We start from the raw sequence: 20775 nt of genomic DNA, 5'->3' as shown, positions 1-20775 counted from the left end.
AACCTGTTACAATCACTTTTCTTATTCATTTCTCTCATTCCCACACATTTTAAAATGAAAAATAGGTAAGGGCTAAATAAATAATACATAATTAATATCTTTTTAAGAGAGTGAATAGGATATCAGTAGTAGTAATAATAAAAATAATAATTAATAATAATAATAATATAATAATAATAATAATAATAATAATAATAATAATATAATAATAATAATAAATAATAATAATAATAATAATAATAATAATAATAATAATAATAATTAATAATAATAATAATATAATATAATAATAATAATAACAATAATAATAATAATGTAAACTCAATTATAAATCTATCATCAATTAATTAGACTAGAATTACTAGCGGAATATAAAAATGCTGTGTGAGAAAATGTTTTCATTTTAATATCAGGTGAATGGAAAACTGACAATCTATATTCCTTTCTTTAATCATATGAAAAATAGCACAAAACAACTAGGCATAGAAATTATGAGATAAATGACGATAGTTATGTTTGTTTTTTTGTTTTTAAGGGTTTTACGGCACTTGCAACACATTAAGGTCATATCAGCGCCAGTAAAAAGGAAGAAAATGGGATAGTAAAAAGTTCTAGAATTACAATTAAAGCACAAAAGAAAAGGTAAGACAAAGGGGAATTGGTTCAAACAGGGAACAGATGTAGATTCCAAAAGCTCACTATCAATGTACTTAGTTTGAGATCACCTAAAAGTCTCATCCAGACACAAGCACAGGTCCCAACTAAGAGGAAAACACTCAAATGTTTACAAATCATATAATATAATATGTAAACTAAACATAATACAGTGCATAACAGAGAGATGATTCACAAGGAAAAAAATATCATCTCCCAAAACTATAACTATACATTCGACTGTTTCCCTCCCAGCCAAGAAACTTCGGCCAGGGTCAGGACAAAACTAAGTTTTTTTTGTTTGTTTGTTGCTTTAGGTCTCTTCCAACACAATTGAGGTTATACGAGAGACCGCTGAAACAAAAAAACAAGCAATCCAACAAAAATTGGACAAATGTCAATCAAAATCATAACCTAAAGATATCATAAGCTAAATTATAAATAACCAAGAACAAACAGGCAGAGGATTTACAGGAAAAAAAAATATCCCTGTCAAAAATACAATCACAAACCAAAGAAGCAGGATAGGCTAGTAAAGAGAAGAAGAAACGACATCCCTATCGGATCGTACACCCATGCGAACATCATAGGTATATGATTCAAGGGTGATGCTCCCATCCAACCACCCGCGACAACACTAAGTAATCTCATTCCAAGACAACGACAGGAAACAATTAGAAAACGGGTATGGGGGGATAGAAGACACAGGATGGGAGGTCAGGATCCCCACACAGGACGATAGTTAAACAGTCCATAAAAATACCAATCAATTTTTCAATTGAAAAACGCTTCATCATAATAGCTAAAACAAAAAAGATGCCATTGCTCAGGACTATTGAAATTCACTTGAAAATTTTAGATGCTTGTTAAAAATAAATTATATTTTGGCTCAAATAGCAGAGATCAGGTGTGTGATTAATAAAAATGATTTCTCAAAAAACAAGACTTAAACCTGTAATGTGAATCATTGCTATAGACAAAATTTACTATCCCACTTTGCACTGCACTTAAATATCAAGTTTGTCACTGCCAGCATATTGTTTGATAGGGGCAAATGTAATTCTTTTAAAATAAAAGGAGGAAATTCCCCTTCTGACAACAAAATCGTGGATTTCTGCAATCCGAGGAAAAAACTTCAGCACTGTTAAAGCAATCTAGTCATGGAGTTGGTACTGCAAGACTGTTTTGATAAAGAACATACAAGCTTTAACTCACTCAAGTGAAGAAAAAAAACAGTACATAACAGAGAGATGATTCACAAGGAAAAAACTATCATTTCACTGTACATTTGACTGTTTCACTTCCAGCCAGGGTATCCGGCCAGAGTAAGGACAAAACCAAGACAAAGACAGAAAGCCAGTTGGAAAACAGATATCTGGCCTAAGGGCTCTGAAGGACTAACTAATACTAATTACAATTACAAACCTTAAAACTCCTTGCCTTTAAAAAGAAAACAGATCTTAAAATAGGAGGATATTAATGAAGCCTCAACAAAAACAAGGTAGAAACAAAAGATTGGAAAATGAGGATAAAATGCTTTGGTTTCAACTTTTGGACCACAAATCACCTTATCAAATCAAATACGATGTCTTCGTGTTCAGGCTAAAAAAAAGAATGAATTTCTCTACTGTGTTGTGACAAAAATAACAGCTGAAGACAACTTGTAAAGCCAAAAACAAATATACAAAAAACAAACAACAACAACTTGGATTGCTAGAGCAATAAAAAATGTTTAGTTTCTTGAAGACTTGAAAATTTATGGTTTTCTATGAAATTGTCCGTCGATGTGGTCCAGTGGTATGACACTTGCTTTCGGATGGGAGGGTCCTGGGTTCAAACCTCGCTCAGCGCATAGTTGAGTCCTTGGAAAAGTCTCTTTACTCACATTCTCTCACCGTACTCAGGTGTAAAATGAGTACCTGGCCATTAGCAGTGTTGTCTCAGTCCGAAAACATTGTAATATTGCCTAACAAACGTCATGCAGTCCCACACTAAATGTTAAAAGTTGCTGTTGGCCAGGGATCCTTGTAAAGCACTTTGAAAGCTTTAGTAGATAATGCGCTATATAAAAGCTCAATTTATAAAAAAAAAAAACAACCCTAAACGTATATTATTATCTTATTACTCTAAGCTTAACAATTTTGATGCATTGCATATATGATAACTTACTAGTTTTATCTCTAATAATCAATAAACTAGTGTTTCATTTTGATCCCTTAGTAGACCTCACTGTTCAGATCATTAACTCTTTGGTAAGTAAGTAATGAGAAAAGATTATTTTATGTCCAACAAAATGAATGAAAGTTTAAGTTAACAAAATTAGTAAATTGGCATATTGTACACATGCATTGATAAAAAAAATATATGTGTGTAAATTAGCATAATAAAAACAAAGGAAACAACAACAAAAATATTGTGTTAACTAAAGCAAAGTCAAAGAATTAAAGTAAATCTAAAACGGCTAATTTTGAATTCGTTCAAGTTCAAGGTTTAAAATCATATCGATTACAATTGTTTCTCATACAAAATAAGGTAATACAATTCTTCAACGAGTGACATTTTCACCATTATCTCTTTTACTCTGAATTCCAGCTGTTCAATCTATGAAGTCAACATCAAACATAAACATTCATAACTTTCTGTATCTTCGTTCGACATAGAGGACACACTCTTCGACTGGTATTCCTAGATCGGACAATCTGATCAGCACAAAGAACACACACACACATGTGACGACAGGGCATAATAAGTACAGATTTCACTTGGTCCTGGCAAATGATACATTTCCGCTTATCCCTTTCTCGCTCCATCTCTCGTTCAAACTCCTCTGGGCTACTAAAGCTTTTAGGAACGTTTGAAGTGGGTGTAGAAGATCTACTTCTAAGAGAGTACCGATCATCCATATCTGGTAAACTAACTTCAATCTCGTGCTCGCTAGATTCTGTTGATAAAGTGTGAGAATTGATAGAGGTGTCACTGTCAGAATCATCAGAAATAACAGTGTAGCTATCTTCATCATCATCATCATCATCATCATCTGACAGATCCTCATCTTCATCAACAGTGTCAGAATTACTTCCATTGGATCTATCTGAATCATTGTCGTTAACCTCATCCTGTCCTCCGTCACCGATCACACCACCCCTTCCAGTTCCAGGAATCATCCAAACATTTCCATTATTCGTATCATTTTCATACAAATCCTCAAAGTCACTCTCAAAATCACGGTCAAACTGCCACTCAAGGCCATTGGGCCGACGCATCCTTGGAGAACGAAGTCTCGTTGAAAAAAGTTTACAAATCCCACGAGAACTTGCATATCTCACAACATTAGATAGAGTGAAATAACACAAACACAGACAAATCATTACCAGATAAGTTTCTTTCGGCATGGATGTAAATGCATGAACAATATTGTGAGTGATTTGATTTTTCAAAGATTCTATACATTCTAAAAAGTAAACTGGAAAATATGCTATAGAGGAGATGAAAAATCCAAGACAGTGCCACACTCCACTCACAACACTGATACAAAACTGTCCTATACTAGCAAATAAAACATAAATACCTACAAATAAGCTAATAAAACTAGTGACACTCCATGAAAACGCAGATGCAATTGAAACAAAGATGTCTACCAGTGTTGATTTCACGATCAAGACTGCATCCAACACACAGGTGACGATCAAAGAATTCAAACTGCAAATGCTATTATAGAAACTTAACATACTTAAATATATTTCAAGAACTATTCTGCACACAAATGACAACACAGAATCCAAAGCTACACCGATGGAATGACAAAAACCTCTCACACAGAAGACGATTTGTTCCAGATACAGCAGACTTTGTTCTCCTACCATCCAGAGTAACTCAAATATAAAGCTAATAAAAGAAATGACTGCTGCTACGATGTTGTAATTCGTCTGGGCTATGTACTGGACAACACCCTTCGTTGTTTCCACGCCATTGGCAAGACGACTACATATTGAATAGAAATGTTCCGACAACTTGACTATCGAAGACATTGTCAAATAATCTTGTGGATGATACAGAATTTGTAGTTAGAGAGATGATGATGATGATGATGATGACGATACTTATAAGCCATTTTAATAGTCCTGGAGTCACATGTGACGAGAAAACCTGTAAATAAAATCAAAAAATAACATTAGTCATTGAGACTGAATTAAGTGTTTCAGTACAAAAATCTATAGCACAATATAAAAGTGTTTCTGTTCAAATATAGCTTTACACACTTCATATAGTTTTACTATTCAAATATAGCTTTACACACTTCATACAGTGTTTCTGTTCAAATATAGCTTTACACACTTCATATAGTGTTACTGTTCAAATATAGCTTTACACACTTCATATAGTGTTTCTGTTCAAATATAGCTTTACACACTTCATATAGTGTTTCTCTTCAAATATAGCTTTACACACTTCATATAGTGTTTCTGTTCAAATATAGCTTTACACACTTCATATAGTGTTACTGTTCAAATATAGCTTTACACACTTCATATAGTGTTTCTGTTCAAATATAGCTTTACACACTTCATATAGTGTTTCTCTTCAAATATAGCTTTACACACTTCATACAGTGTTTCTCTTCAAGTATAGCTTTACACACTTCATATATAGTGTTTCTGTTCAAATATAGCTTTAAGCTCTTCATATAGTGTTTCTCTTCAAGTATAGCTTTACAAACTTCATACAGTGTTTCTATCCATATATTGCTATACAAACTTCATATAGTGTTTCTGTCTAAATATTTCTTTACGCACTTCATTATAGTGTTTCTGGATAAATGAAGTACTTCAAAAAACTATGACTGAAACTTGAACAAATACAGTGCATCACGCAATCAAAGAACTACATGGGACAATAGGAAACATGAGTTGAATCCATGTTTTGAGGAATAGGAGAACACGGCTGTAAGACAAGTGACACAAACTGTGATGTAGCTGTCTGTACAAGTATGTAATCTCAATGTTTGCGCATCCTGATCTTGTAGATTCATGCCTTTTTGTTGGCAAAAATAATGAACAGCACTCACTCCTGAGTTACTTGCATAGAAACAAAACACACACCCCAAACGCCACATAACACGCAGGATAATAACATGGTAGGATGTGGGGGGAAGCAGGAGCCCGTGTCCAAGAATGGCGTTATCGTATGTCGCAATGAAATTCTTTCAATAGTGTGTCAGTGTCAGCATATCATAATGTGATAAATACTCACGCACTGAGTGTCTGATTGTTTCCTCAGGCAAGCGCTTTAGATGGCTATGCCTGAGACTGACCACAAATTCATGTCACATTACACGACAGTCATCACAAGTTTAAAAAAAAAAGAAAAGTAAGTTGTTGTTCGTGTTGCTCAAGGAAATAAATGATTCCATTGGTTGAGCTATTGAATACAACTCACAGTAAGCAACTTGTTTTGTTTTGTTTTCACCATTGTCATATTGCTTTATGAAGACCAGACGAGACAGTGTATAGTATGGTTGATCAAAAGATCAGTAGTCAGTTGGGAAAGTCAAGACTGACCACAAATTCATGTCACATTACACGACAGTCATCACAAGTTTAAAAAAAAAGAAAAGTAAGTTGTTGTTCGTGTTGCTCAAGGAAATAAATGATTCCATTGGTTGAGCTATTGAATACAACTCACAGTAAGCAACTTGTTTTGTTTTGTTTTCACCATTGTCATATTGCTTTATGAAGACCAGACTAGACAGTGTATGGTTGATCAAAAGATCAGTAGTCAGTTGGGAAAGTCAAATCACCCCCCCCCCCCCCCCCCCCCCCCTCACCGGTCTAATTATTTGTAGCAGACAACAAATTTCTCAAAACGGCCACGTGACATTGCAAAAACAACACAGGGAGTCCATGAATGCTTATTTACGGCATTTCCTTTAAACTGTGTAAACAACAAAATTTCGTTTTCATTCGACTCAATGGGTCAGATTGGTAGGTATTTTTTAACGAGCTAAAGTTCTGAAAAATCAAAATGTTTCTTAGAAAGTTGAAAGATGCTAGTTTTTTAAACAGAGGTAGGTTTTAAAAAAAAATATTTCTCTTTTACGTGAATGCATGCTCAAGGCGAATTGGACTTTCAGCGAGGTTGGCACGCTAAAGGCTAAAGGCGCTCTCTACCTAATCTAAGAAGATCGACGAGTCGACTTATATTATGACTTATGCTCTGTGTATCCTTGTCAAATTTCAAATGCGTGAAAGGAAAATTGGTTCACAGGATGATAAGTATATCGCCTTCACATGGATCATGTGGATCCCTACTGCCTTCACTCATAAAGCCCATCATCATCACAATAGATTATTCCACAACAAGAGTAAGAACATGTCATTACAATTACAATTACAACAGTGACAGTCGAATGGCAAGACGAGCAACTGTTCTAGTTCTGTTGCACATCAAGACTTTCCAAAGCATTTTTTTGGTCCTTAAAACCGTTTTATATAAAAGCATTTCATGTTTTATGCATTTTGAAATTCACATACCAAACAGATAATTGCATCATGTTTGAACGTGCGAACAAATGACAGATTCAGCAATCTACGTGTTGCACCTCGGGTTCATGAAGCTTGGCTTGGTCATAACAATCGACAATCACAAATCACAATATCCTACCTATCGCTGCCCTCCCCATTAAAGAGGTCATTTCCGGTCCTTTTGTTGTCGTTTATTTTTATGGGGAATTCCCGTTTTATTTTTTAGGAAAAGGAAAGTAAGATAACTTCATAGATGACACATCTTTCCAGATGTAAACATTTAACTGAATCCAGTGCCCAAACTTTTATCACTGGTCTGTTCCGGTTTGCATTCTATGTTTAGTCTGATGGGCAACAGTTTAACCGATGTAAACGTTGAACTGGATTAAATCCGTAAGTTTTATTAGTCTTACGGCCATACTCAAATGGGTGACTCATCGACTCAACTCGCCACTGGCACTGGCTCGGATGAGTGAAAAAAATAAAAATGAATAAACGGTTCCTTCTCATCCTTTCTGCTTTTCTCATACATATAGGCATAGGTAGTGATGTAGGGAGCCTTCCTAAAGCGATTTTTTTCTATTAGTGTTAGTCATAAGTCCTTGTAAAGGTGCTAGTGCTAGGGTGTTTGTTTTTCCTTTTACTTTTAGTTATTAGGCTCTGGACTCTTGGTTTTAGTTTTAGTTTTCCTTAGGACTTAGGGTTAGTTGAGGGAATATTTGAGTTGTTTCCCTTAGCACGAGGAGCCTCCCGTTATATAGGTTACGTCTTAAGGGCTTGCATATAATTATTTGTAATGGATTATATGGCTGTCATTATCCTCAGACACCTGTCTGGGGATAATGGAAATTGGTTATCCCCAGACACCTGTCTGGGGATAACGAAAAGACTGGGCTGTCATTATCCCCAGACCCCTGTCTGGGGATAATGAAAATTCGTTATCCCCAGACATCTGTTTTTTGTTTTTTTTAACTCTCTCTCTCTCTCTCTCTCTCTCTCTCTCTCTCTCTCTCTCTCTCTCTCTCTCTCTCTCTCTCCTTCTCTCTCTCTCTCTCTCTTCTTAGTTTTCTAGTTTAGAAAATTGTCATATTCGTCCCCACTCCGATCTCAAAAAAGTGTCTAAAAAGAATAAATAATTAAAAAGCAAACAAACAGAAATATTCAGAGAGCGACCAAATGGTCGGATAGAGGAGAAAAAAACAAACAATAATTTTTTTTTAAAATAAAAACAATTTTAAGAAATTCATGTTCAGAAACGGAACAAAAGGTCAAACAAAAAGGAGAAAAGAATAGACTCGCACACAAAAAAAAAAGAAAGAAAAGAAGACGGAGTTTAAAGAATTAAAAATAAAAAAGAAGACGGAATTTTAAAAAAAAAAAAAAGTGGCGGAACCAGGATTCGAACCCACAACGTCGATTCTGGTAAAACTTCCAGGGCAGACGACTAAACAATTCGGCCATGACACCCACTTCGAGGTCGACGCATATTGTGTATATGTAGTAACAACTGATTTAATGTTGGTTAATTTTATGTTTTTATTTTTATAGATATTTTATTAACTTTCCTTATTTCTATGTGCATTTTGGAAACATTCCATGTTCTGGAATGTGGATAATTGTTTAAAGGGGCGGAGTTTAAAATATATGTCTGGGGATAACGAATTTTCATTATCCCCAGACAGGTGTCTGGGGATAATCACAGCGATTTTATATACATTATGAGAAATTTATCTCTGGCGCCTGTATATGGAATTTCTCCTCTTTTTTTATGCGGTCCAACAACACTGATTTAAATTCTGGATCAGAGAGAGAGAGAGAGAGAGAGAGAGAGAGAGAGAGACTATCGAACAGTAACCCAACCATTTCAAGATCGTCTTCTTACAAAATAACACAATGAAAATTTTAAAACTAAAACATGAACCAAATATAAAAATCTGAGAAAAATGATGGGCAAAGATACGAAGACCAACCGATCAAAGATCAATTGAGTAAATTTATTGGGTTTTTTTTGTTGTTTTTTTTAATAGGGTGTTTGTGGAATTCTCTTTTATTTTTAAAAATAAATATCTATACAAATTCATTATATAGGAGACACATTTTTTAAACTCTCTATCGTAATAATCAAGATCATGTGTTACTCAATATTAATGGTGAAAACACAGAGAGAGAGAGAGAGAGAGAGAGTGAGAGAGAGAGAGAGAGAGGAGAGAGCAAATTACAGAAGAACAAGGGGACATATTCATAAACAGTCCATCCCATTTGCAACAAACAGATTCACACAAACATTCTTTCTTTGCCTTTGCAATAAGACTCTGGAACAACATGCCACCCGACCCTGTAGAGTGAGGGGGCCTCCAAATATTTAAGAGAATATTTCATTTTGTGTGTCAGATTAGTAACATGAAAATGATATGATATGATAAGATATAAGTCCAGATTTATGTAGGCTTTTACAGCCGTTTATCTGCTCTTGTGCATTCGTGAACGTATTTAATCCAAGTCTCTCAAAACTGGGCATGCCACATAGTGGAAGGAGGTGTCTGAATTTAACTTTACAAACAGTATTTTTCTGTTTCACAATGAGCATCAAGACGGCAATAGTAATAAAGTAATCATGAGCTGCTATGATGTGCCGTTGTGATCATATCCAAAAAGTGCGTTAGATCTATTCTTATTTCTGTCCTAGCCGTTTATTTATTAAGGAAAGTAACACAAAGATTAAACAGTCATGGATACAAAGAAAACATGGTTTTTCACTTTTTTTAGTCTATTTAATCCAAACAGTGATTTGTGCTTGGATATAATAGATTGCAGCTACAATGTTGGAAGTCCCAATATCTCCGTTGCTTCAATGATTTAATGTAGAAACAATGGAGCATTGATTGCAATGGTAGAAATTCAAAGTAAAGATCTAAGATCTAATTACAATAGAACAATATTTCTAAACCTAAATCATCCCTCAAAATTGATGAATAGATGTTTGAATTTTTAGCATCCCATTTTTGCAATGTTCCTACTCGGAATAAATGGAAGTGGTGACTCACTATCAGCTGTCAAATCTAAATTGAAAACTCACCTTTTTGTCTCATGATTTCTATTTTGTCAATGAAGTTTTTGCCTATCATGTGTGTGAAATGTGTTGTCAATTTGCTATGTAAATAAATGAAATTGCTATATTTTTATTTTTCATTGTATTTATTTATTTATTGTAAGAATGTAAAGCACCTAGAGCCTGTTGAAATTGGTTAAGGAGCTATACGAATGTCATTTATTATTATTATCTGTAAAACTTAAGCATTTTGTAGTGCAATATCCACTTAACTTGCTCACAGCGCTTTACAAGTGGTCCCTAGCCAAAAGCAATATGTAACATGTAGAACAAGACATGATGCCTATTAGGTGATTTTACCAATTTTTTTTCCCGACAGAGACAACACTGAATGCAGTGACAAAATGTTAGTAAAGAGCTTTTTCCAAGGATTCAACTATGCACACTCAGAGCTGAACTCGAACCCAGGACTTCTGATCCATTGACCCGTGTCATACCACTAGACCACATAGCAGCACACTAGTAATAGTTTTAATAGGGTTAATGCTGTTGATAATGTTATTACATTTAAAATAAGTTTGTATAATGTTGTAATGGTACATTTTTATTTAGTTATTGATACCTAATTGATTAAAGCTCAACTTAAAACTTTTTCAGAAATGGTGACATGTGACGCATCAGAATCTGAACAGGAGACAAAGAAATTGATGCCCTTCAAGATCAACGTCTAAGATCCTATTCAATTTGAAACCTCATAGTTTTATGTCTGATTTAGTCGCAATTAATGCAAGTTGAATAGTTTTAGCCAGATGAAAGAGTTTTTCTCATTTTCCTCGAAAACTTTAGAATTTGCCCTCAACGTTATGAATGGTGATACACAGTCCAGATTCTTGTGAAGATTTTTAAAGATATTGTTTGAAAGCGTTTTTTATGATACAGAATGACACAACAGTATGCTGTGACAAAGGCTGGGAGAGATATAGCTACACATCAACATTTACAATAAAATGTTGGTTGTTGTTACTGAGTTTATTTTTTCCATTCTTAGTGCCATAATGAGTGCCATGCTACGTCTTGTGATCAGCATCTTATATTGGAGTCTCTGGATACTTTTCCATTTCACGTTGGGTATTCTAGGTCTCGAGGATAGATCCACAAGTGCTTTCAGTTGGCTCCTGTTAATAATTCTCCTATTTCTTTACTGCGATGGACACAATTACGATTGGTTTACAGCGTTATCTAGACCTATTGCATTGTGTCAATACATTCAAGCTAGACTAGGAATTCATCAAGATGACGGTGCAGGGCATGAGTTTGCAAATTACAACGATATATTGCTGGAGAATCAAATCAACGATTATCGAGAAGCAGAACCTTTAACGATGCAACTTGAAACAGAAAATCGGGAGAACGAAAATGAGGAGAATGATCTGGTGGAAGCGGACAGACATCGCGTTGACATTGATAACCAAACAAACGTCGAACGTGAAAACGGTCATAACGATTTTAGAATTAATCTGGAGAATAGACAGAATGTTGAACGCGAGAGGAGAGATCTCAGAATGAGCCGTGAGAATCTGAGAAATCAAACTAGATATTTTTTAAGGCAAAGAGTGAGAGTTCAAAATAACACATGATGATATAAGTAAAATAATTGTTTTGTGATTTTGACATATCATTCTATTGAATATTTCTACCTGGTGCAGGTTTGAAGTTTGAAGTTGTTGTGCTTTCCATCCTGATATCAATATTCTAAAATTCCATTTTTAACAAGGATTTTGATACATCACACGTGTGGTTGATAAAGTAGAGCCCTCTTATTTTAATATATTATATATACTATTTAATAAGTCCCGTGTTAAAAATTCAAGTTTGTTGTTTTTTATTAATCAATCTCTAATGTGTGATCTGTCATTTCACAAAAGTTCTACGTCGGGGTGAACACGATGCATAAAATCGAATTTTGAGCTGAATTCATAAAAATGGAGTCGATTTTCGTCATCCAGATCATTCCACAATACCATTTTGAGGTTGTTTGTCACATGGGATGAATTGTGTCAAAATTGTGTGTTCACAAGCTGGTTTGTTGATATAGTTCATATAATATTGTTAGTGACGATAAAATGGACAACATATTTAAATTGCAATTTTAAAGATTTCAAAAGATGATGAGAATATTCATATGAATTATTTTGATAGAGCCATTGCGTGGTCTGTTAACATGCTAATTACATTTACAATGTAATTTCATTGTTAATGATAAATGTTGAAACGATGTTTTAGAATTTCATAATATTTTTGTTGACACATTTTAATGTGATATTAAAATTAAAAGGCTCATAGCATGTTTCTATTCTTAATGAAAGTTATGAAAAAAATTGTAAACAGAATAAAAAATGAAACCTAGATTGATATTCAACTGTGTGAATATTAATTCAGAAAAATGAGTGGAGCAGGCCCTTTTGTTGATAAAAACAAATAAGAAATAGAGTAGAAAAGTGCCAGAAGACAATGAAGAATAAAAACTTTGCGGCGATGGGGATTCAAACCCAAACCTGACCATTACAGCAACTTCGCCTGGCCACGAGAGTGTCCCTCTTGATATGTAATCTCTTTGCTAGCCGTTACCATGCTTCTACATATAATATTTCAATTGTTGCTAAGCTAATTTTAAATTCATAAAAATTTGAAGTAGAATTATTTTCTCCAAGTAATATTGTTTGCTTACATTCAAACGTCTTCATTTTTTTTTTTTAGAGGGCGGGGAGGTTGTTTTATTTATTGATGCTATGCATTTAGCTCATTTAGGTAAAATACTCACAACGTCCACTAGCCAAATATAACATACCAAACACACTAAACTATGTGTAAGCTTGAACATTTATAGCATGATAGATAGAATTTAGTGAGAACTGATCATTAAAATGGCTGTCTAAAATCAATAAAGAGCTAAGTGACGTCAATTTCGTACCATCTATAGAAATTTACCCGACAAATCTTGGTGTGGGTTTTTTCTCCTCCTACAATAGGCAGGGTGGTAACTTGTTGTGTCTTCTATCCCCCTAGCTCCTATATCTGTTTTCCATCTTGCTTTCTGTCTATGTCTTGGAATGAGATTACTTAGCTTTGTCCTGGCCCTGGCTGGAGATCTTGTCTATGAGGGAAACAATCAAATGTATAGTTATGGATTTGGGAGATAGTGTTTTTTTCCTTGTATATCCTCTCCCTGTTATGTAATTTTTTATATTTTATTTTGAATAAAGCATTTGAGTATTTTTCTCTTTGTGAGATCTTGTGCTAATGTCTGGATGCAATTTTTAAGGTGATCTCAAACCAAGTACATTTATGGTAAGCTCTTGACCATTCCCCTTTGTCTTAATTTTTCTCACATGCTTTTAATTGTAGATCTAGAACTTTTTGACTATCTAATTTTCTTCGTTTTTATTTGTCACAAGCGACGCAAAACCCTAAAAAGCAAAACAAAACAATTTTGGTCATATCACTGTTGTCAGTTTTCATAATTACAAAGTAGATCTGTATACAAACATATCTAATATATTTTATAGCTTATCTGAAATATCAAAATATTCAAATGACTTTCATCTGCATTTTAAAATTCTTTTAACCAGTTAACTGATTTATTCTGGGAAGACACGTTTTAACTCACTCAACCCTAACACCGACTATATCCGTAGTTTACCCAGGTTACTTTTACCCCATGCATGTTTATTTCATTTTTCTGGGACAAATTATAGGCGTAGTATCACAGCTAATGTTTTTAGTTTTCGCATAGAAATTATAGTTGAATAAATGTTCATTTTTTATACATTTTTTTCCAATGTTGAAAAGTAGCAAAAATCTCTAGGATTGAGTGAGTTAAACATTTTTGGGGGGCCAGAAAACTCGTCCTTCAAATATTGATCAATTTAAATGACCCTCATCTCGGCAAAAAACAATTCTCAAAGCAAGGTCTTTGATAAAGTCTCCGGGTTTAATTTTTTGCCAATATAAGGGTCATTTTAATCGATTGATATTTGAAGGACGAGTTTTCTGGCCAAATTTTTTTTAAAACATGCCTTTCCAGAATACAAATTAAAAACAATATGAAGTTGAATGTAAGCTTCAATTTAATAAACGAAAACTGATAAATTGGACATTTCGGTTTTCCCCTTTATCAGCAGAACAGGATGAATGAAACACTATGGATGATTGAGATAGTATTATCTCATTCATCTGTTGTGTTTCATTCATCCTGTTTGTTGATAAAGGGGAAACCTGAAACGTCCACCTGGGTGGGGATCCTGACCTCCCATACTGGGCAGGGAGGTACATGCTGTGTCTTCTATCCCCCCATACCTGTTTTCCAATTGTTTCCTATTATTGTCTTGGAATGAGATTACTTAGTTTTGTCCTGATCCTTGCCAGAGTTCCTTGACTGGAAGGGAAACAGTCGAATGTATAGTTATAGTTTTGGGAGATGATATTTTTTTCCTTGTAAATCATCTCTCTGTTATGCATTGTATTATGTTTAGTTTACATATTATATTATATGATTGGTAAACATTTGAGTGTATTCCTCTTAGTTGGGACCTGTGCTTGTGTCTGAGTGAGACTTTTAGGTGATCTCAAACTAAGTACTTTGACTTGGAATCTACATCTTTACCCTATTTGAACCAATTCCCCTATGTCTCACCTTTTCTTTTGTGCTTTAATTATAATTCTAGAACTTTTTACTATCCCATTTTGTTCCTTTTTACTGGCGCTTATATGACCTTAATGTGTTGCAAGCGCCGTAAAACCCTTAAAAACAAACAAAAACATGAAACGTCCACATTATCTGTTTTCGTACATTAGATTGAAGCTTACATTCAATTTCATTTTGTTGTTTATTTCTTGGAGCTTCGAGCAGCAACATTTTCACTTTCCAGAGCCCAGCTGATAACTGGTTTAAGGGGGTCAGAGGGTGAGATTATCATGACATGTATTTTATGCTGTTTACTTATTTGTCTTATAGAAAATGAAAGTTGTGAAGGTCTATTTGCTGACCTCCCATAGTGGGCAGGGAGGTACTTACCGTGTCTTCTATCCCCTTATAGCTGTTTTCCAATTTGCTTTCTGCCTTTGTCTTGGTGTGGGATTGCTTGGTTTTGTCCCGACCCTGGCCGGAGTCCTTGGCTGGGAGGGAAACAGTCAAATGCAAAGTTATTGTTTTGGCAGATGATATTTTTTTCCTTGTAAATCATCTCTCTGTTATGTCTTATTATAGTTGTTATTTTTTAATGGATAATGAAATGTAAGCATTTGAGTGTATTCCTCTTAGTTGGATTTTGTGCTTGTGTCCGGATGAGACTTATAGGTGATCTCAAACTAAGTACAGTGGTGGTGTGCTCTTTGAATCTACATCTGATCCCTCTGTTCCCAGTTCCTCTTTGTCTTCCTTTCTCTTGGGTGCTTTAATTGTTATTCTAGTTCTTTCTACTATCCCATTTTCTTCCTTTTTACTGGCGTTGATATGACCTTAATGTGTTGCAAGCGCCGTAAAACCCTTAAAAACAAAAACATAACAAGATCTATTTGGACTTCTGATAGAGTCACCTGTATCGGTCTAGCCAGCTTTCTGTTATCGATCCAGAATGAGGTCTATGACTATGACTTTGTTTTGCCCATCCACAAACTGGAGTCTGGTGTTGTCAGGGGAACAGTGGGATTGGAATTGTTGTTAAACGCAAGCTCTATTTACATCTCAGCATTCTCTTTGATCAAAATTACGATGAAAAGGCACGATGATTTTTTTTTCTTGAATGTTGTTTTTATCATCGAAGGCTCATCTATAATGATTTAATCATTTGTATCTTTTGCTAAAGGAGAAAACTGAAATAAATTTAGATTACTTTTTTTTAATTTAAACTATTTTTTCTTAACATGAACTTTATATGAACAGTTTTCATATAGCGCAATATCCACTTAACGTGCTCAAAGTGCTTTACAAGGGGTTCTTTGCCAACTGCAACTTTTAACATGTAGGATAGGACATGAAGCCTGTTAGGTGATATTACCTTTCTTTGGACAGAGACAATGCTGTTTACGGCCAGGTACTCATTTTACACCTGAGTATGGTGATAGAATGTGTGTAAAGAGCCAATCCAAGGACTCAACTATGCGCTTGGTGAGGCTCGATCCCAGGACCTTCTGATCTGAAAGCGAGTGTTATACCACTAGACCACATAGCCGCATATTTATGAAAACTGTTTTATCTTAAAATTCCCTTTTTTTTGACATTTGTCTTACCCAGACATAAAACCAGAATGAGGTGGTGGATTGCAATAGGGAACAAAAGTGTGATGTCATAAAGCTGGTTCCAATCTCATTGGAAGTGTTAAACTACTCTTCCAGAGGAATGGTAACATACCTCGTATAATAGATCCTCTGGTTTGAGAGTGATGGCTTCTTATTTTCCAGCCTAAATCTATGCTGGTGTAGTCATTAAACTGGGTCGGGTTCCTGACCTCCCATAGTCGGCAGGGGGGTACATACTGTGTCTTCTATCCCCTTATATCTGTTTTCCAACTTGCTTTCTGTCTTTGTCTTGGAATGAGATTACTTGGTTTTGTCTTGGCCCTGGCCGGAGTCCTGGAGGGAAACAGTCAAATGCATAGTTATTGTTTTGGGAGATATTTTTTTTCCCTGTACTGTAAATCATCTCTCTGTTATGTATTATTATATTTATTATTTTGAATGTATAATGTAAGCATTTGAGTGTATTCCTCTATGTTGGATTTTGTGCTTGTGTCCGGATGAGACTTAAAGGTGATCTCAGACTAAGTACATTGGTAGTATGCTCTTGGAATCTACATCTGATCCCTATTTGTTCCCAGTTCCTCTTTGTCTTACTTTCTCTTGGGTGCTTTAATTGTAGTATAACTTTTTACTATCCCATTTTCTTTCTTTTTACTGGCGCTAATATGACCTTAATGTGTTGCACGCGCCGTAAGACCCTTAAAAATAAATTAATTAATTGTGATTTACATAAGAAATAGTCGATGGAATGGAAGCTTCAATCTAATTAACGACCACACATTGCGTGGACGTTTTGATTTTGTCACCAAAACACAAAAGATGAGAGGATGGTTAGTGTCAGGTGTATGATTCGCCTTAATAATGCTATCATCTCATCGTGTTTTGATGACAAAGGGGAAACCCGTAACGTCCACACCATCTGTCTTTGTCAATGGAATTGAAGTTTCCATTCCATTTGACTGTTGTTTTGTTTTTTTTTTATTTCTCCGAGCTTTAAGGAGCAACATTTGCATTGTAAAATAAAGGGAGTAAAAATGACTCTTATAAAAGATACAAAACAAAGTAAACTACGTTTCGGCCTTTGTCCTTCTTCAGGTAAACAAGAAAAGGGAATGTGTTATATTACATTTTCACCTTTAGATTTTGTATTACGTACAACATTTGCATTGTAGAATAAAGGGAGTAAAAAATGACTCTTATAAAAGATACAAAACAAAGTAAACTACGTTTCGGCCTTTGTCCTTCTTCAGGTAAACAAGAAAAGGGAATGTGTTATATTACATTTTCACCTTTAGATTTTGTATTACGTACAACATTTGCATTGTAGAATAAAGGGAGTAAAAAATGACTCTTATAAAAGATACAAAACAAAGTAAACTACGTTTCGGCCTTTGTCCTTCTTCAGGTAAACAAGAAAAGGGAATGTGTTATATTACATTTTCACCTTTAGATTTTGTATTACGTACAACATTTGCATTGTAGAATAAAGGGAGTGAAAAATGACTCTTATAAAAGATACAAAACAAAGTAAACTACGTTTCGGCCTTTGTCCTTCTTCAGGTAAACAAGAAAAGGGAATGTGTTATATTACATTTTCACCTTTAGATTTTGTATTACGTACAACATTTGCATTGTAGAATAAAGGGAGTGAAAAATGACTCTTATAAAAGATACAAAACAAAGTAAACTACGTTTCGGCCTTTGTCCTTCTTCAGGTAAACAAGAAAAGGGAATGTGTTATATTACATTTTCACCTTTAGATTTTGTATTACGTACAACATTTGCATTGTAAAATAAAAGGAGTAAAAATTACTCTTATAAAAGATACAAAGCAAAGTAAATGATGTTTAGCTTTTGGCCTTCTTCAGGTAAACAAGAAAAGGGAATATCTATGTTATATTACATTGGTACCTCTAGATTTTGTATTACATATAACATTTTCATTGTTGTGATTAACAATCAACCCAGCTTGTTGTGAAAATATGAATATGAATATGAATGTGATGTTGAATCTTTGTTAATTTTTTATATTTCATATTTTTAGATACTAATATTAGAATAATTAACCAATCATTGAATTTAACCATTTCTCTTCCAGATTTTGGAAAAACACCTATTTAAAAATTTGGCCACAAAACGCGTCCATCAATTTAAATGACCTTCATCTTGGCAAAAACTCAAACCTGGGACATCGCGATGTCTTCCTTAAAGTCCCAGGTTTGAGAGTTTTTCTCAAGATGAGGGTCATTAAAATCGATCGATATTTGAAGGACGAGTTTTCTGGCCAAATTTTTTAATGCATGTTTTTCCAGAGTTCGGCAGTTTGGTTAAAATTGTTTTGTTTTTTACAGATGTTTTTTTTTCAATCAGCCCCATGTATTTCTACTATAAAACATTCTTAGAACTCGGAGAACTACACATTTGTTTTTCCAGCTACACAACTAAGCCAGGGCTCCCAATAGTTCAGTTGATAGAGCACTCATTTCACTCTCAAAGGAACTCAAGATCAATCCTGTCCCCCATTCACCCAGTAGTGATTGGGCAGCTGGGTCTGTTAGATCTGGTGAAATGTACGTACTAGTACTTGGCAATAGACTAGCATTCGATTCAAAGGGTAGCAAGCAATTGCTATTGTCCGTTTTACGTTATAGAAACCGGGATAAACTCCGGCTCCACTGGCCTGGTGGCTCTTAAGGACTCCTTTTTTGTTTTGTTTTTTGTTTTGTTTTGTTTTTGTGGAGAGCTACACAAGAATGTTTTTCCAATGTCTAAGACTGAGATGCTTCACAACTCGAAAATGGATTAACTCACTCAACTCTAACACCGACTATATCCGTAGTTTACCCGGCGTTATTTTTACCCCATGCCTATTTATGACATTTTTCTGCGACAAATTATAGGCGTAGTTTACATGTTAATGATAGTTGAATAAAACTATCTATGTACATGCTCATTTTTAATACATTTTTTTCCCATTTTGAAAATTAGCAAAAATTTCTAGGATTGAGTGAGTTAAACTAAATCTGAGCCTAGGGAAGGTTATTACATTGGATTTTCTTGCCATTCCCGACTTCATCTCTAACTCATTAAAAGGGAAATTTTTATGCCATGATATTGCGCATATATTGAGGACTGTAAACATCATATTATACTTATACCAATGGAAGTACAGGCAAACTGAAAACATTATTTTACGATGTAAAATGTGACCCCTCGTCTCAAAACGGTATTATGTCGGAATGATTAAGATGTTGAAAATTGAATTTATTGCCAGAAATATCCGACTTGCAATGAGTTTTTATGTTTTATTGAATAGAATGAATATCGTATCTTAGAATGCAAAATAGCAATAATTCAAATTATTGATCAGTTTAGCTTTAATTCAGCTTTTTAGCATCTGATTCATCCCGACATAATACCGTTTTGGGACGATGGGTCACAAATGAAAAATTATACTTTCTTACTTTACTTACTGAGGCCGCCCCGTGGGGTGCCCAACACGAGCCACAAGTCTTCGCCATTCTGTCCTGAAAAATTATGTCTTTTGAGAAGTACGAGTTTTAAGTATTTGAATTTATCAGGGTTTTTGTTTGGTTTGTTGTTTTTTTTTAATTCAGACATTATGAAGAATTGTAACTTGTATTATTGAAAAGTTTTGTACTGTTGAATTGTTTTAATACAACTTTTACGTTTGCATCTGTACTTAACAAGGAGGTCCCGTTAGCTCAGTTGGTAGAGCACTCACTTCACACGCAAAGAGAGAGGGAACGAGATCGATCCCGGGTGCAGTGAAGATTTTATTTCAGACCCGACCACCCAACAGTGTTTGGGTATCTGGATCTGTTAGATCTGGTGGAAAGAGTACTATGCGTAGCGTCCTATCAAAAGGATAGCAAGCAATTACTATTGTCCTTTTCAGGCTACAGAAACCGGGATAATTTCCGGCTTCATGGGCCTAATGGCTGTGAAGGACTACCACTATTAAAAAGCCGTGTACTGTTGAATGGTTCTAATCAAATTGTTTGCATCTGTACTTAACAACATAGACCTAACAACATTGTGTTCAAAGAAAATGTTTCTTATCAAATGTGTTTTTTGGAAGTTTTTTTCTTTCTTGTTTTATTTTTCCTTGGCCAGAAAATTTTTACTTCCAATATGGATTAATTAACTCACTCAACCCTAAAACCGACTATATCTGTAGTTTACCTGGGTTACTTTTACCCCATGCCTATTTATTACATTTTATTACATTTT

At 34.6% G+C, this 20775-nt stretch overlaps 2 protein-coding genes across 4 annotated transcripts in view; one reads left to right on the top strand and one right to left on the bottom strand.

Annotated features, from left to right (window-relative positions):
* Nucleotides 1-515: 515 nt before the first annotated feature.
* On the bottom strand, nucleotides 516-7334 carry LOC144979506 (uncharacterized). 2 transcript variants are annotated; one of them, XR_013646720.1, is made up of 3 exons: nucleotides 7185-7334; nucleotides 1293-4800; nucleotides 516-940 (listed from the first exon to the last, which is right to left on the bottom strand). XR_013646720.1 is itself a non-coding variant. In XM_078926201.1 (2 exons), the coding sequence occupies exon 2, from the start codon at nucleotides 4680-4682 to the stop codon at nucleotides 3270-3272; it is 1413 nt and encodes a 470-aa protein (XP_078782327.1). In that variant the 5' UTR covers nucleotides 4683-4800; nucleotides 7185-7326; the 3' UTR covers nucleotides 753-3269. The 2 variants fall into 2 exon arrangements, 1 of the variants encoding a protein (XP_078782327.1); XM_078926201.1 differs by having other exon boundaries at nucleotides 753-4800; nucleotides 7185-7326.
* A 65-nt stretch (nucleotides 7335-7399) lies between these two features.
* Nucleotides 7400-20775, top strand: part of LOC144979505 (uncharacterized) — a 13591-nt gene continuing 215 nt past the window's right edge. The window contains exons 1-3 of one of the 2 annotated variants that reach the window (XR_013646719.1): nucleotides 7400-7568; nucleotides 10882-15256; nucleotides 15793-20775. The exon at nucleotides 15793-20775 is cut by the window's right edge and continues 215 nt beyond it. Coding sequence is in view for 1 of the 2 variants with exons in the window: in XM_078926200.1 (XP_078782326.1) it covers nucleotides 11232-11861 (630 nt within the window). In the remaining variant the exon portion in view is untranslated. Of the gene's footprint in view, nucleotides 7569-10881 lie in introns of both variants that reach the window. The other variant, XM_078926200.1, reaches the window with a different exon arrangement.

This window comes from Berghia stephanieae, chromosome 9 (assembly GCF_034508935.2).
Source record: "Berghia stephanieae isolate SIO BIC M18660-M18661 chromosome 9, UCSD_Bste_1.3, whole genome shotgun sequence".
Classification (NCBI taxonomy): domain Eukaryota; kingdom Metazoa; phylum Mollusca; class Gastropoda; order Nudibranchia; family Aeolidiidae; genus Berghia; species Berghia stephanieae.
This window is presented reverse-complemented; position numbering and strand designations above follow the sequence as displayed.

Bases quoted from the DNA above. Each gene is read 5' to 3' on its own strand.
- LOC144979506 (XM_078926201.1), bottom strand. From the start codon at position 4,682: ATGTCTTCGATAGTCAAGTTGTCGGAACATTTCTATTCAATATGTAGT.